Source organism: Vitis vinifera, chromosome 14 (assembly GCF_030704535.1).
Source record: "Vitis vinifera cultivar Pinot Noir 40024 chromosome 14, ASM3070453v1".
Classification (NCBI taxonomy): domain Eukaryota; kingdom Viridiplantae; phylum Streptophyta; class Magnoliopsida; order Vitales; family Vitaceae; genus Vitis; species Vitis vinifera.
In genome coordinates, this window is record NC_081818.1 from 25465844 (window position 1) to 25479782 (window position 13939).

General features: G+C 31.1%; 1 protein-coding gene and 3 non-coding genes across 5 annotated transcripts; 1 reads left to right on the forward strand and 3 right to left on the reverse strand.

The window, feature by feature from the left end:
- Window positions 1–436: 436 nt before the first annotated feature.
- On the reverse strand, window positions 437–518 carry TRNAS-UGA (transfer RNA serine (anticodon UGA)). Its single transcript has one exon. It is a non-coding gene; the product is annotated as a tRNA-Ser (tRNA).
- Window positions 519–581: 63 nt separating this feature from the next.
- On the reverse strand, window positions 582–663 carry TRNAS-UGA (transfer RNA serine (anticodon UGA)). Its single transcript has one exon. It is a non-coding gene; the product is annotated as a tRNA-Ser (tRNA).
- Window positions 664–726: 63 nt separating this feature from the next.
- Window positions 727–808, reverse strand: TRNAS-UGA (transfer RNA serine (anticodon UGA)). Its single transcript has one exon. It is a non-coding gene; the product is annotated as a tRNA-Ser (tRNA).
- Window positions 809–8883: 8075 nt separating this feature from the next.
- On the forward strand, window positions 8884–12948 carry LOC100266857 (protein NUCLEAR FUSION DEFECTIVE 4). Of its 2 annotated transcripts, none has more exons than XM_002270773.5 (3): window positions 8884–9571; window positions 11059–11990; window positions 12089–12948. In XM_002270773.5, exons 1-3 carry the CDS (start codon window positions 9236–9238, stop codon window positions 12594–12596), a joined length of 1776 nt encoding a protein of 591 aa, XP_002270809.1. In that variant the 5' UTR covers window positions 8884–9235; the 3' UTR covers window positions 12597–12948. The 2 variants fall into 2 exon arrangements, with proteins under 2 accessions (XP_002270809.1, XP_019080572.1); XM_019225027.2 differs by having other exon boundaries at window positions 8926–9994.
- Window positions 12949–13939: the final 991 nt, after the last annotated feature.

A 13939-nucleotide genomic window follows, 5' to 3' on the forward strand; every position in this document is an offset into this window, starting at 1 on the left:
TTATACATAACATGCCATATATTCTTTAGTAGTTTTCGCTTTACCAGAGGCTTCTTCGTCAATTTCATTAAGGTATGAAAATCTCAAAAACCATCACAAATGGTTTACACTTTACACTCAAAACAATAGATCTGCCTGCAAACACGACACTATAAACTGTAATTTTCCTTTGAATATGATCTCCATGAAAATAAACCTATATTTCAAATTATATGAAGAAAAAAATAATCCATAGATTAAAAAATTAACTAACAGCAAAATTCCCTGTCCAGTTAGCGCAACACAAACGCGATAAGAAATACATCCATCATGGTCCACCGTCACAAATATTCAGTACCACATAAATCAGGAGATCATCCTTTTTGTTTGGTTGCTGGGAAAATCGTACGTCAGGGTAAAGAAAATTAAAAATAATTCATGGCAGCAATATTAGTTTCGTCGACAGCAGGGTTCGAACCTGCGCGGGCGAAGCCCAACAGATTTCAAGTCTGTCTCCTTAACCACTCGGACATATCGACCTGTGGTTCCTGAGAAAATCTTATGAAAGGCTAAAGAAGATTAATATAAAAAATATTTAATTTCGTCGACAGCAGGGTTCGAACCTGCGCGGGCGAAGCCCAACAGATTTCAAGTCTGTCTCCTTAACCACTCGGACATATCGACCTGTGGTTCCTGAGAAAATCTTATGAAAGGCTAAAGAAGATTAATATAAAAAATATTTAATTTCGTCGACAGCAGGGTTCGAACCTGCGCGGGCGAAGCCCAACAGATTTCAAGTCTGTCTCCTTAACCACTCGGACATATCGACTTATACATTGTCCATGTTAACAGATAATTATTAATCCTGACATTACTTTGCATCAGAATGTCCATTGTTTGAATAGCATATATGGTTATAGATAAGAACCGAAATTAATTATTATATATTGGAAAGTGAAGTGAAACCTATCTTCTTTATAGTCCAGGCGTCATCCATATGGATTTGGCTTTTCCTTCTTGTTGGACACACTCAAATCACTTTTTAATTCTTCTATTAGCTATTCTCTCCCACTAGGGGTGGGAGAAAAATTGACGACTCTCTGGACCCATATGAAGTTATCAACAATGACAGGTGAAGACACTCAAGGACCATATTTTCAAAAAGGTCTCCTTCTAAGATTTGTATTTTTCCTAAAGATCTAGGAGAGAGAAAAAAATTGTCTTTGAAAGACATCTTACCTTAAATCGTCCAAAAACTTTTTATCATAGGAGAGAGAAAAAAATTGTCTAATTGCTATAAAATATTTATTGAGATGATCATAAAGTTTGTTAATAGTACTAAAGTATTTTTTTTTTTAATATTTACCAAAACCATCCATCATATTATATATATATTTTTAGATCTCATTATTTATATCCTAATTTTTTTTATTTATGACTTTATATATTCATTTTAATAATTTGTGAAAATTTTTGCACGATATAGAGAAGAATAGTTATATTCATCTTTTTAAATACAAGAAGATCGTCCATTTTTATGATCTTTATTTTAGGTCAAGGTGAATTTGTGTACCTTCAAATTTTGAGATAAACCATTCTCCTTGTGATTCATCCTCCTAATGATTCAATTTTCCATGCCATCATTTTATATTTTTTTAAATAATTTAAATTTTATCCTACATATTCAACTATTATAAATAACATATCTTTAACATTGGTAAGATCGGAGCCCACATCATTTCGGATAAGAAGAGGATTTGTGGCTGGGAAATATCCAATTGTTTGTTGCTGAGGACGTTTCTGCACATAATAAGACAATGTGAACAACATGCATGTCAGAGATAAAGTGAATGTCTAAAAGACGTTCTTGTTTTCCATATTGATTTTGATTTGGTTTTTTCTTTTCTTACCTACCACATTTTAAATTAATTTTTTCAGCAATCATAACATTCAAGGGTTCCTACTTTTGTTCAAAAGATATGTGTCCTTGTTGTCAATGTATTGATTAGTATTTTGAAATTTACTTGATTAATTGTGAGCTCATACGTAACCAGTTCCGTAAAATTTTAAAAAAAAGTTTTTAAATTGAATAAATTTTATTAAAGAAATATTAATTTAATATTTATAGGAAGTTATTTTTTATTTTATGATATTTTTATTAGTAGTACATTTTCAAAATCATAAATCTGACTTTGACTTCAATTTGAAGCAAAATCCAAAACAAAATGAAAGACTACTTGTTGCAAGAGCTTAATCAACACATTATCATTTTTTTAGTAAACAAATATTACATTTAGGTTAACATAATTAGAATTACAACTGAAAATCTTTCTTGTTTAAAATAAATTAATTAATCTCTTCAAAGTCTCAAATGAACTACAAAAAAAATTAATTTTATAAAAAATAATATGGTATATTATTAAATTTTATTATTTAATAAATTGAAATGTACATGACTATACCCCATTATTTTGAATTCATGATTTATTAAGAATCGAAAATTTTTGGATTTTTTTATGCTATATTTAAAAAGTGTATATCATAATGGGCAATATCGGTAAAATATTTTTTATTTTTTCAATATTTTTTTATATGAATAATTCTAAATTATGAAAAAATTCATCAATAGTATAATTAAACGTGGAAGACAACCGTCAATCGGAACTTTGGGAGTAATTTTAGAAAGGGCATGGAACATCTCCAAGATTAGACCGTTAGGAAGAGAATTTGAAGTTGCTAACTGCCCGTTTGCGTGGAAGGAAAAATGGAAATTATTATACTTTGGACTAGTGGTGTTCGAATTTGTTTGCTTTGGATTTTTTATTTTTTATTTTTTGTCTTAAACAAATCTTGTGGAAAAAGGAAATTTATCATTTCATTATTTGGGGTTTTAAGCACTGCCGGAGAAAATATGTAAGAGAATTAGATGGTCAAAAAGTAATAGGAAGGAGAAAAAAAAAATATTGACTTAGTAAAAATGCATGGACCTTGGGAAGGGTTAATTTTGATGACATCTTTAAGATTTTATGAAAATACATTTGTTCATTATTAATTTCAAATTTTCTCGATTAATACTTTTATCATTGTGTTTATTTTTTAAATTTTAATTTTTTTTTATAGAGATTTGAAGTGAAAAGATTTTAGGTAATAATAATTCTCAAATGTTAGAAAGGTTTAAGGTTGAAAAGATAGACTTTTAGCCTTATTTGATCCAACCAATCTATGGGACTTGAATCAATTCAATAGATTGGGAACTAGTTGAATCGATTGCCCTTTCCTAGTCAAGGTCCGACCCAAGGTGCAAAAATTTTTGTTTGAACTTGCATTCCCAATCTAGGTTAACCTTTATCAATCGAACTTCGAAAATGACAAACAATTACCTTTTAAGTATTTATTGAGATGAGAACACTTGCATTGAATTCCTTATCTAACATTTTTCTCTCGTTCAAAGTATTCAACTCTTTGTACGTCTATTTATTCATCTTAACTTCTTTTATATTTAAGTATTTATTGTGCTAGGTTGAGTGTTGTTAAACCTTTATTAATTTGAGTAAGGTTGAATGTCGAAGCTTTAAATTAAAGATTCAATTTGAACATACTTGTATGTATCCATTGGAATCATTGACTTTAAGTGTAAGATTTGAAAACTTGGATTAGAAGACTTAAAAATTTAGATTGAAAGCCTTGAACTAGTAGTCCCTCACTTGAAAGGAGTTTGAGGGTAAACATAGGTGAGTATTGTAGAACTACTATAAAAATCGTCTTTAGGATGTTAGTTTTTAAATTTTAAAAACATGTTTGTTAATTAATTTTTAACTAAAACCAATTTTTTAATCTTCTTAGGATTATGTAATAACTATGTAAACCTTAATGGATATGTCTTTATATTTTAGTTTTCAAATTTTAAAAATATGTTTTGATATTAATGGATATGTGAAAACGGTTTTTGAGTAGTTGAAATATCATATAAATTTTAATTAGGGATGTTGACTTATTGGCATGTGAGTTGTATCGACTATTTTATTGGGTCAGTATTTGTGCATCCATTATTGTATGTCTATTTTCTTGTTTGTTGAAAAGATTGAAAAAAATAAAAGAAGAAGTGAAAACTCAAACGATTAATTCACATGATGAACCTTCTTGAGTTTGATTTAAAAATATCTATTTATCATTTTCTAATTGTTATCCATAGTTGAAATGCAATGCATTTACAATATTAGTAATACTGTTAGTCTAAACATTTAATGAAATTTAATTTAATTTAGATTCAATTCAAATTTAGGGCTATTTAGATTTTAAATGAAAAAAACAAACACTAATTTAACTCTTTCCCTTTTTTTTTCTTAAATTAAAATAAACTTTAGATTTCACAAAAATTCTCTAACGATTACATGTATTTATTATCCACTTTACCCCATGATAATGCATGAACTCATTATCGATTAAGTATATTTCAAGTAACTAGAAACCATGGGCAAGATAGTAATTTTCATTATTTAGACCTGAATTGTTAATTAAATTGAAATATACTCCCTATTAGAGATAAAAATATAAGATATAGAAGTTAAGATTACCTTTAAATACACTTTATATTTTGTGTTTTTAAAATTTAAAAATAATAATAAATTTTATATAATATATAAGAATTTATAGATTTTATATTTTTTTAAATGAAAATTATTTCAAAAAAATAAGATCTTAAAAAAATTATTATCTCAAATTTAAAAAAATTTTAAAGTGATTTTAGAAAACATAAGATAAATCCTTTTTTATATATATAAAATATTTTATTTTTATACAAAGATTTTTAATTTTAAAAAATAAAAAATAGTAAATATTTCCCGACGATTATGCTGATTGAGTCGCATATGATTGGTCTGTGTCTTATAATTATTTTGGTATTAGGAGCCGTGCATAAACATCCTTCAGGGCTACAAGCCGGCGGATATTTTTCCCAGTCGCAAATCCTCTTCTTATCCAAAATGATGTGACCGATCACATTGATAGTGGCAGGATGCGCTCTAGGATGCCTGGCCACCAATAATTTAAGATATATTTAAATAAATAAAAAATTTAACCACGATATTTCTTTAAAAATTTTAAAATCTAAGGTATAATTTTATATGAAATTTTAATAAATAATAAAACATTATTAATACATATATTAACAGTTTGTTATGAATGTAAAATTTTTGAAATTTTTTTATGCTATATATTTAAAATCGTATATGGCATTTTGTTAGGGTGTAATAACATAGCTATTGCCTATATTTGGTTTCAAAAAATATTTTTAAAAATAATTTTATTATATTTGATTTATCATAAAAAATATAAAAGAAATATAAATATAATTAAAATTAATAAAAATTTATATATGTTTAAGTTATTTAAATTTTTTTATAAAATAATTAAATAAGAAAAATAAGTTTGAAGTAAGAAATAAAAATAATTTGTTAACTTTAAATTATTATTATTATTTTATATATATTTTTTGTTTTTGTTTCATTTCATTGGAGGTTGGGAATAGATATATATCCCGGAATGGGTGACGCAAATAATTAGAATAAATTTGTAAAAAAAATATAGAACATCTCCAAGATGATAGAGTTAGGAATAGGATTGAAGTGGACAGCACATTTGAGTGGACAAGAAAAATGGAAATAATTGTATTTTGTACTAGACGTGTTGGAATGTGTTTCCTTTTGGTATTTCCTCTAAAGCAAATATAGTGAAAAGGAAAAATAAAATATTAATTGGATAAAATTAAACTTATTTTTATCTTGCCTGCATATTATTTATTTTAATATTTCTATTCTATTTAAAAAACCTAAGATAAAAAACCCTCATTAAAAAAAAAAAAAAAAAACTAAGATAAAAAACCCTCATTAAAAAAAATAAAAAAATTAAGGGAATTTTAAAATGTTAGAAATATTAGGCTAATCCAACCTATAATAATCATCTTAGAGGGGGAGAGGGAGATACCCTACACTTGAGAAACTTCCTCTCAAACAAATGAATGATCTTACAAAAATCCTAACACAAGAACTTTAGGATCAAATGATACAAAAAAAACTAGGATTGAATGGTGCACTAAAGATATGCAAGTTTTGAAATAATGGTGCACTAAAAAATACACTTCCAATGCTCAAATATAATTAAGAAAGATTTGGGAAGGTTAAGCTTCTTAAACAATGAAGATTGGAGCCTTTTTATAGAAGAGAAAAACCAAACTAGCCGTTTGGGGGTTTGATCGGTCGAGCTAGGGGTTGACCGGTTGACTAGCCGTTAGCATTAAATGCTTGGCAGGTGACCGTTGGGCCTCAGTCGAACCTCGACCGATCCTCGATCGGGAAGAGAAGACCACTAGGAGAGAGAGAAACTTTTTGGTCTCTTTCAACCGGTCCTCGATCGAACTAGCACAACCGGTTGACCGGTTGAGCCATTTTTTGGCTCAACATCCAACCTTTTTCAACTTAAAACCTTTTAAAACAAGTTTGAGAAATATTTAACATAAGGTTTTAGTTGAAAACATGAAATTATTCAATTCTTAAGATATTTAAAACAATATTACTCTTGAATGATTTTGATGCATGAATAAAAAATGAAATGTATGAAAGTTCTAGTGCACCAACAACCTTACAAAGAGATCTTATGAAACTTAGGTCTTGAAAAACACTTCTCTTTGAGGCGATCTTCTTCTTTATGATTTCTCCTTGACTTGATTTGTCTTTGTGATTGCCACTTTGGAAATCGTCTTGCCTAATCACACTTGAAATATAATCATTAGTTCTAAACCTTGTTTTGTTATAATCAAGATTAACCAAACCTTGGTTTCACATAAAATATATGATAATTTTTAATAAAAAATAAATTTTGAAAATTTGTTCTGAGAATAAGTTCTTTAAGAACTTTTCTTATTTTTAAAAAATTATTCCTAAAAACCTTTTTATTTTTTAGAAACATTTTTGAACACTTGATCCCTTATTTATTTTTAATCAAAATGTTTTAAAAAGAATATTTTTGAACACTTGATCCCTTATTTATTTTCAATCAAAATGTTTTAAAAAGAAAAATTATTTAAACATTTATGAGCAGGAAAATGCTAATCTCTAGGTTGTTAAATGCTAATCTCCAGCTTGTTAAACGGAGCAAGATTTGACATAAAATGAGGAATAATTATTGGACAAAATTATTGTTGTTATAAAATATGAGATTTTATCGAAACTTGTGGATGATCTTGATGTATATATGACTCCTATAAAAGAGAGATACCTCTAATGAAATTCTATTTTCTTCGTACATTCTAATTTTTCTTTTTTCTTCTTATTTCACTTTGTAATTTTTGTTTTTCCTTTTTATTACTCATACGTGCAATCATGTGATTATAATCATATATTTCTACTTTTGAATTATATGGAAATAATTTAAATTTTTACAAAATAGATTTTGAATTATACTTATCAAAATTAAAATATATTTTATTTTTTTAATGAATATGAATTATAGTTCTGACTACTTGAAAGAATTTTATAGAAAAAATATATTTTTTTAAAATTATTTATTTTTGGATTTTAAAATTTAACCATGATATGTTTAAAATAGAAAAAAAAAAGCTAAAAGAAAAACTAAATTTTATTTTTGAGATAAAAAATGAAACTGAATAACATATCATAGATAGAAGCTGATTTGGTCTACTAAAAAAGTAGATAATGCTTCGGTTTTATAAAACTTAAACTTATTACTTAATAATTTAAATTTATTTTTAAATTAAATTATACTTAAATTATTAATTTAAAATTTATTACTTAATTTTTACTTTTAATTAGGCAAAGCAGGTTGAGTAATAGTGGAGGTGGGGAAAAAGCAAATGAGATTGTGGAGGTAAGTAGGTAATTAGGGCAAATGAGAGTAAAAAATTAAATTAAAGATGTAGATTTAAGAATAAGTTAATTGATTTTATCTATTACTTAAAATTATTTATTTATTTATTTTATTTGATGAAAGAAACTACAATGTAGAATGCCTATAAATTTGATTGAAAGATGAACCACAATCAAAACTAGCTTTATAACATCTTTAAAAAAATTTGATTAGCAAATAATTGATTCTAAATTACAAATACCTTTCATAACTAAACAATCTGCTATTATATTTGTTTCCCTATAAATATAATGACAATCATAAATATTTAAATCTCTAACATGTCATTTCTTAAAGTCATACATTCCATAATAATTATTAAAACATTACTTTTATGACTACTTGTAAGTTGTAACTATTTTTATAGTACCATTAGAGTCTCTAATAACCCATTTTAAAGTATTTTTATTCTTTATTTTTGAGCTATCAAAATTTAATTTGAATCTTTCATTAATTGAATATATCCAATGAATTCATTTTTCAGGGATATTGCGTTATTTGATTAGAAGATATGAGTCGATCTTATAATCCTGAAGATTTTGGAAGTTTTAAGGTAGCTTTGTCAATTATGAGAAAGGGGTTGAGTTGGATTTTCCTAAAAAATACTTGATTTTTATGAATCTATATATTCACAAGATAATGAAATTTTTTTTCATAGGATGCTTGAAAATTTTGTAATTAATTTTATAATTTTTATACATCGGCTTCGAGGTAAGATAGGAAGTCACATTTATAAAAGGGAAGTGTATAACAATTATACTTCAATGCAAAGATGACATATGTTGAAATTTTCAGCCTCCTAGCAACAGAAACTTACAAATAAGGAGGACATCTCAATATTTTTGGTAAAAGATTTAGTTTCAAAATAATTTCAAAGTTAAAAGTTATTTTTAAAATATATTTAATTTTTTTTAATAATTTAAATTAAATTATTAAGTCAATTAAGTTATTAATTCAGTTAAGATACCACTTCTTTACCACCATTGAATTCGTAAAAGTAGTCTTTAGTGTTTGAACACGTAATGAGTGGAGGGGACTTCACTGTGGAAAAGTCAATTTATCAACATTGGCATTTCGGTAGCTAGAGGGAAACACCATGGGAGTTTTCATCTTCTCCAGCTTCGTATAGGATATAGGCGACGATGCTCCTCCACATTCACCACCAACTCAGCACTGTCATCACTCCTCTCGCAGCCTTTCGCCCCACCTCTTCTTTTTTATAAGTGATAAAAAAGCTTCTATAAAAATATCCAATTCTTTGGGTCTTTGAGCTTCTCAGATCTCTAAGCCCACTTGAGAAAGTTTAGCAAACAGGGGAACAGCTTGTTTTGATGAGATGATTCGACTACCAGAGAGGTTTAGAGCGTTTTTTAACAACAGATGGCTGGTGTTTGTGGCCGCAATGTGGATACAGTCGTGTGCCGGAATTGGGTACTTGTTTGGGAGTTTATCGCCGGTGATTAAGAGCTCACTCAACTATAATCAGAGGCAGATTGCAAGGTTGGGTGTGGCTAAGGATATCGGAGACAGTGTTGGGTTTTGGATTGGGAGCTTGTGTGAGATTTTGCCTCTGTGGGTTGCTCTGCTCATTGGTGCTTTGCAGAATTTAATTGGGTATGGGTGGGTTTGGTTGATTATCACTCATCGAGTTCCAACTCTGCCCTTGTGGGCTGTGAGTATCGCTTATCAAATACTTTTCCCTTTCCTCTCCCCTTTCCATTTCACGTGAACCATCGCCTAAAGTAGCTGTGCTTTTTTGTTTCTTCTTTCTTTTGGTTTTTGTTTGATGTCAGTTTTTTTATTTTGTCTGGTTTTCTTTTAGTTACTCATAATGATCTGGGTCTTTTTGTTATACTTTGGAAGATGTACTGGGTATCTCAAACCAAGTGAAAATGATCACATAAACTGGAGACCTTGTTTTCTTTCTTCCTTTATAGATTTCCGGAGCATAGTTCAATCTTTTTTTTTTGTTTGTTTGATTAGAGCAGTCCTCAATTTAATTTGTAAATCGGATAATCTCTTGCAAGAATAATTTTTATTCTCAACCTTTCGGCATAGTTTCTGGATTTTAACGTCCGGAGTCCTGCGACTGATGGTGGGCTGTTTTATTGTATTGTCCTTGATTGAGCAAAGGAGTTAATTTTATTATTTTTTATATTCAATCTTTTTTGGATTAGACGATTCTTTGGTTGTATTTGTGAAATTTGATTAACGGTCCAAATTAGAGTAGGGGGTTTCTATTTTATTTTATTTCTCTGATTTTGCTTTCTATCATAGTTAGTCCTTTCCATTTGAGTCGAGATTTGCATTTCTGCTGGTGAAACAGCATCATCCTTCTGTGCATGAAATAAGAAATTATATTGAAGATGGTTAATAAATAGGTTTGGCAGATGTTTATGCTTTAGATATCCAACAGTCTAAGGGCGAAGGTGATTCTGACTGATTTCAGATGTCGGAATTAGTTGTTCTACTGGGCTCCAATACTCCCTTGGGGTTTGTCATAAATCAATAGATCTTCAAAACTTTCAACAATGTGGTTGAAAAGTTTGGCTTTGCAAATACATGAATCACATTTTACCTTTGAAACGGTTCTATCCTCGTTTTTTCTCATTACAGTTCTGGAGTCAGATATTTGTTCCTTTTGTTTTGTATTTCCTAATACACTAGACTAACTCCTAATGCAATTTATTATGCAGTTCCAACTTGTCTTCCTATGGGCATTAATAATTGGCTGAGCTGTAGTTATCATCTGAGTCATGCACCAAAAAGCTTCTGAAACTTTGTATTCTAGACAATTTTAGATTTAAGCTGGTCAGATGGATCCTTAAAAGTAATATGCTAAATTTGACAACTTGTAGAGGGTTGATTATTACATGTGTAGCTCACCCACAAAAATGCAATCCAAAAAAGAAAAAAAATCTGATCCTTGTGTCTAGATGTCTGTTTCTATTATTGCATAGACGACATATATATGTTATAATGATGGAGTCTGCAATGCAGTTGGATGATGAACATCTATTACAATATTGAAATTTGAGACAATTATATAGAAGTTTGATTTTTAGAGTCATGTGCTCTAATCAGAGATAACTTAGGATACTTTTTAATCTTGCATCCCTTCTTGCTGTGGTTAAATTGTTAATGGATATCAGTATGCAGATATGCATTCTTATATTTGTGGGAACAAATGGTGAGACCTACTTCAATACGGTGGATCTGGTTTCCTGTGTGCAAAATTTCCCAAAGAGCCGGGGGCCCGTGGTTGGAATATTAAAAGGCTTTTCTGGGTTGAGTGGCGCCATTCTGACGCAGATATATACCATGATCCATTCCCCTGATCACGCATCCCTCGTATTCATGGTTGCAGTGGGTCCAACAATGGTAGTTTTTGCTCTAATGTTCATTGTTAGACCTGTTGGAGGTCACAGACAAGTCCGGCCAACTGATGACTTAAGTTTCACATTCATCTATGGTGTCTGCCTCGTTTTGGCTGCTTATTTGATGGGGGTCATGCTTCTTCAAGACCTAGTTGACTTAAGCCACACAGTGGTCACAATTTTTACAGCAATTTTGTTTGTCCTCGTTTTGGTACCAATTGTGATTCCTGTGTCATTGAGTTTTCCCTCAGAGCCAAAAGCTCCTGAACTAGAGGCTCTTCTAACAGAGCCACAGAAAGAAGAACCTGGCAAGTCCGAACAGGATGCAACTGAGGTTATATTTAGTGAGTTGGAAGATGAGAAGCCTAAGGAAGTAGACTTGCTTCCAGCATCAGAAAGGCAAAAACGAATTGCCCATTTGCAAGCAAAACTGTTCCAAGCAGCTGCAGAAGGAGCTGTGAGGGTCAAGAGGAGGAGGGGGCCACGTAGAGGGGAGGACTTTACCCTGATGCAGGCTTTGATTAAGGCGGACTTTTGGCTTATCTTTTTCTCACTTCTATTGGGTTCTGGATCTGGTTTGACAGTGATTGATAATTTGGGACAGATGAGCCAGTCTTTAGGATATGATAATACACATATATTTGTATCCATGATCAGCATTTGGAATTTTCTTGGTCGAATTGGTGGAGGTTACTTCTCTGAGATGATAGTCAGGTATAAACTTGCTTCATTTCCATTGGGTTTCCAGATTTGGTTTTGATTTTGGTTTGTGCTCATTTTTCTTATCCGATCTTGTGATATTTGTTGAGTAGGGACTATGCTTACCCACGGCCAGTGGCCATGGCAGTGGCCCAAGTTACAATGGCACTTGGACACTTATTCTTTGCTATGGGATGGCCCGGGTCACTGTACATTGGTACTCTATTGATTGGGCTTGGTTATGGAGCCCACTGGGCAATTGTGCCAGCTGCTGCCTCTGAGTTGTTTGGCTTGAAGAACTTTGGGGCTTTATACAATTTTATCAATCTTGCAAATCCTACAGGTTCACTAGTGTTTTCTGGTGTCATTGCTAGCAGTATCTATGATCGTGAAGCGGAGAAACAAGCTCATCACCACCATCACCAGCAGCAGAACATGGGATCAATTTTCTCTGGCATGCTTAGTGTGGATGACCCTCCAAAATGTGAAGGTTCCATATGCTTCTTTCTCACTTCTATGATAATGTCTGGTATCTGCATTATAGCAGTTGTTTTAAGCATGGTACTCGTACATCGGACAAAGGTCGTCTATGCCAACCTCTATGGAAAATCACGTACTTGACTCATGGCAAGAGTAGCAAAAGGGGCATTGTGAGTATAGTGTTTGTCCAATTTATGTTGATGTTCTGTATACTTCATCCGAGCTCATGGAGAAGTTGCTCATTTTTAACCCATGTTTCTGAAAGTATTTATTGAGGGAGAGATGGTAAAGCTTAGCAATTCTCCAGAACACACGACTCCAGAGGGGGAAGCAGATGGAATTTAGACACTGCTATTTTCAGGTGTTCCACAACGTTTGCTATAATGTATTGGAGTCACGCATGGTTCTATTTTGTATGTTAAGGTTGTGTATTTCTTTTCATTCTAGTTTGGACATTTATTTGGTGTGGAAGTATCAAATTTGTTCCCTAAAAGTTCTTTCCTACGGCTGTTGTTGGGACTTTTTGAGGAGGATGTGCTTACTATTTTTTCATTCATTATTTAACACTGAATTTCTTTATTTGCTTACATTTTGAGAAAAGTTACAGAATTTTAGTTGTAAAGCAAGCATCATCTGGCAGGCTATATGACCATCATGATTATCTAGTCTATGAAAAGAATTGCAAAACTTTAATGTCGTAGGTCTTGTTATGAAGACTGAACATTTCAAGGATGAAAGAGAGTCCGCTTACACAGGCGATCAGAAAACAGAGTACATGCAGGGGATATCAGGAAACTGGAAAATGAGGAATTCGTTACAGAACTTGTTGCTGAGACATTGCCTTCATGATTGAAGGCTGTGCAATCCGTCCTAATTTCTCCTTGGTCACCAGTTTTGATGCCAACACTCCCAAGCTTCCTCATTGCTGTGATGGCCAACTCTCCCAAGCTTCCTCATTGCTGTGATGGAAGCTCCATTGTATTAAAATATTGTGTGAATCACCGAATACCTTGGCCTTGAGTTTTGTATATTATATATAGATTTTACAAGGATGCTATACATGGAAAGCAAATAAATTCCCGCATGATTCTAGCTCTATATATGTAAACTATAATTTGTCAAATAATGTATGTTAACTGTACAGAATAATAAATGAAGAAATAAGGAAAAGTATGGACAACAAAGCTGTCATTTGACACATTGAACTCACCTGGGCTGTTGGCAAAATCAGTGACCGTAGGCTGAGATGTAGGGTCAGTGAAGAGCACCTCATATTAAGCTGGCTAAGTGTGTCTCGCAAACATGAAGTTGAGTTGGTCAAAGATCAAAGGAGGGTTCGAGTAGGTTTCCAGCAACCCGAGATACTTGATAGATGAGACCATCACGACAACCCAATTCTACACTGAATCAAGGGCCTCCAACCTGACAGTTTTCAGAATGAGTTTTTGGTTAAAAAAAGCGAGATACAATTTCAGTTACTGCTA

Bases quoted from the DNA above. Each gene is read 5' to 3' on its own strand.
- LOC100266857 (XM_002270773.5), top strand. From the start codon at position 9,236: ATGATTCGACTACCAGAGAGGTTTAGAGCGTTTTTTAACAACAGATGG. The intron at 9,572-11,058 runs GTGAGTATCGCT...ATCAGTATGCAG, and splicing joins CAACTCTGCCCTTGTGGGCT to ATATGCATTCTTATATTTGT. The intron at 11,991-12,088 runs GTATAAACTTGC...TTTGTTGAGTAG, and splicing joins TTCTCTGAGATGATAGTCAG to GGACTATGCTTACCCACGGC.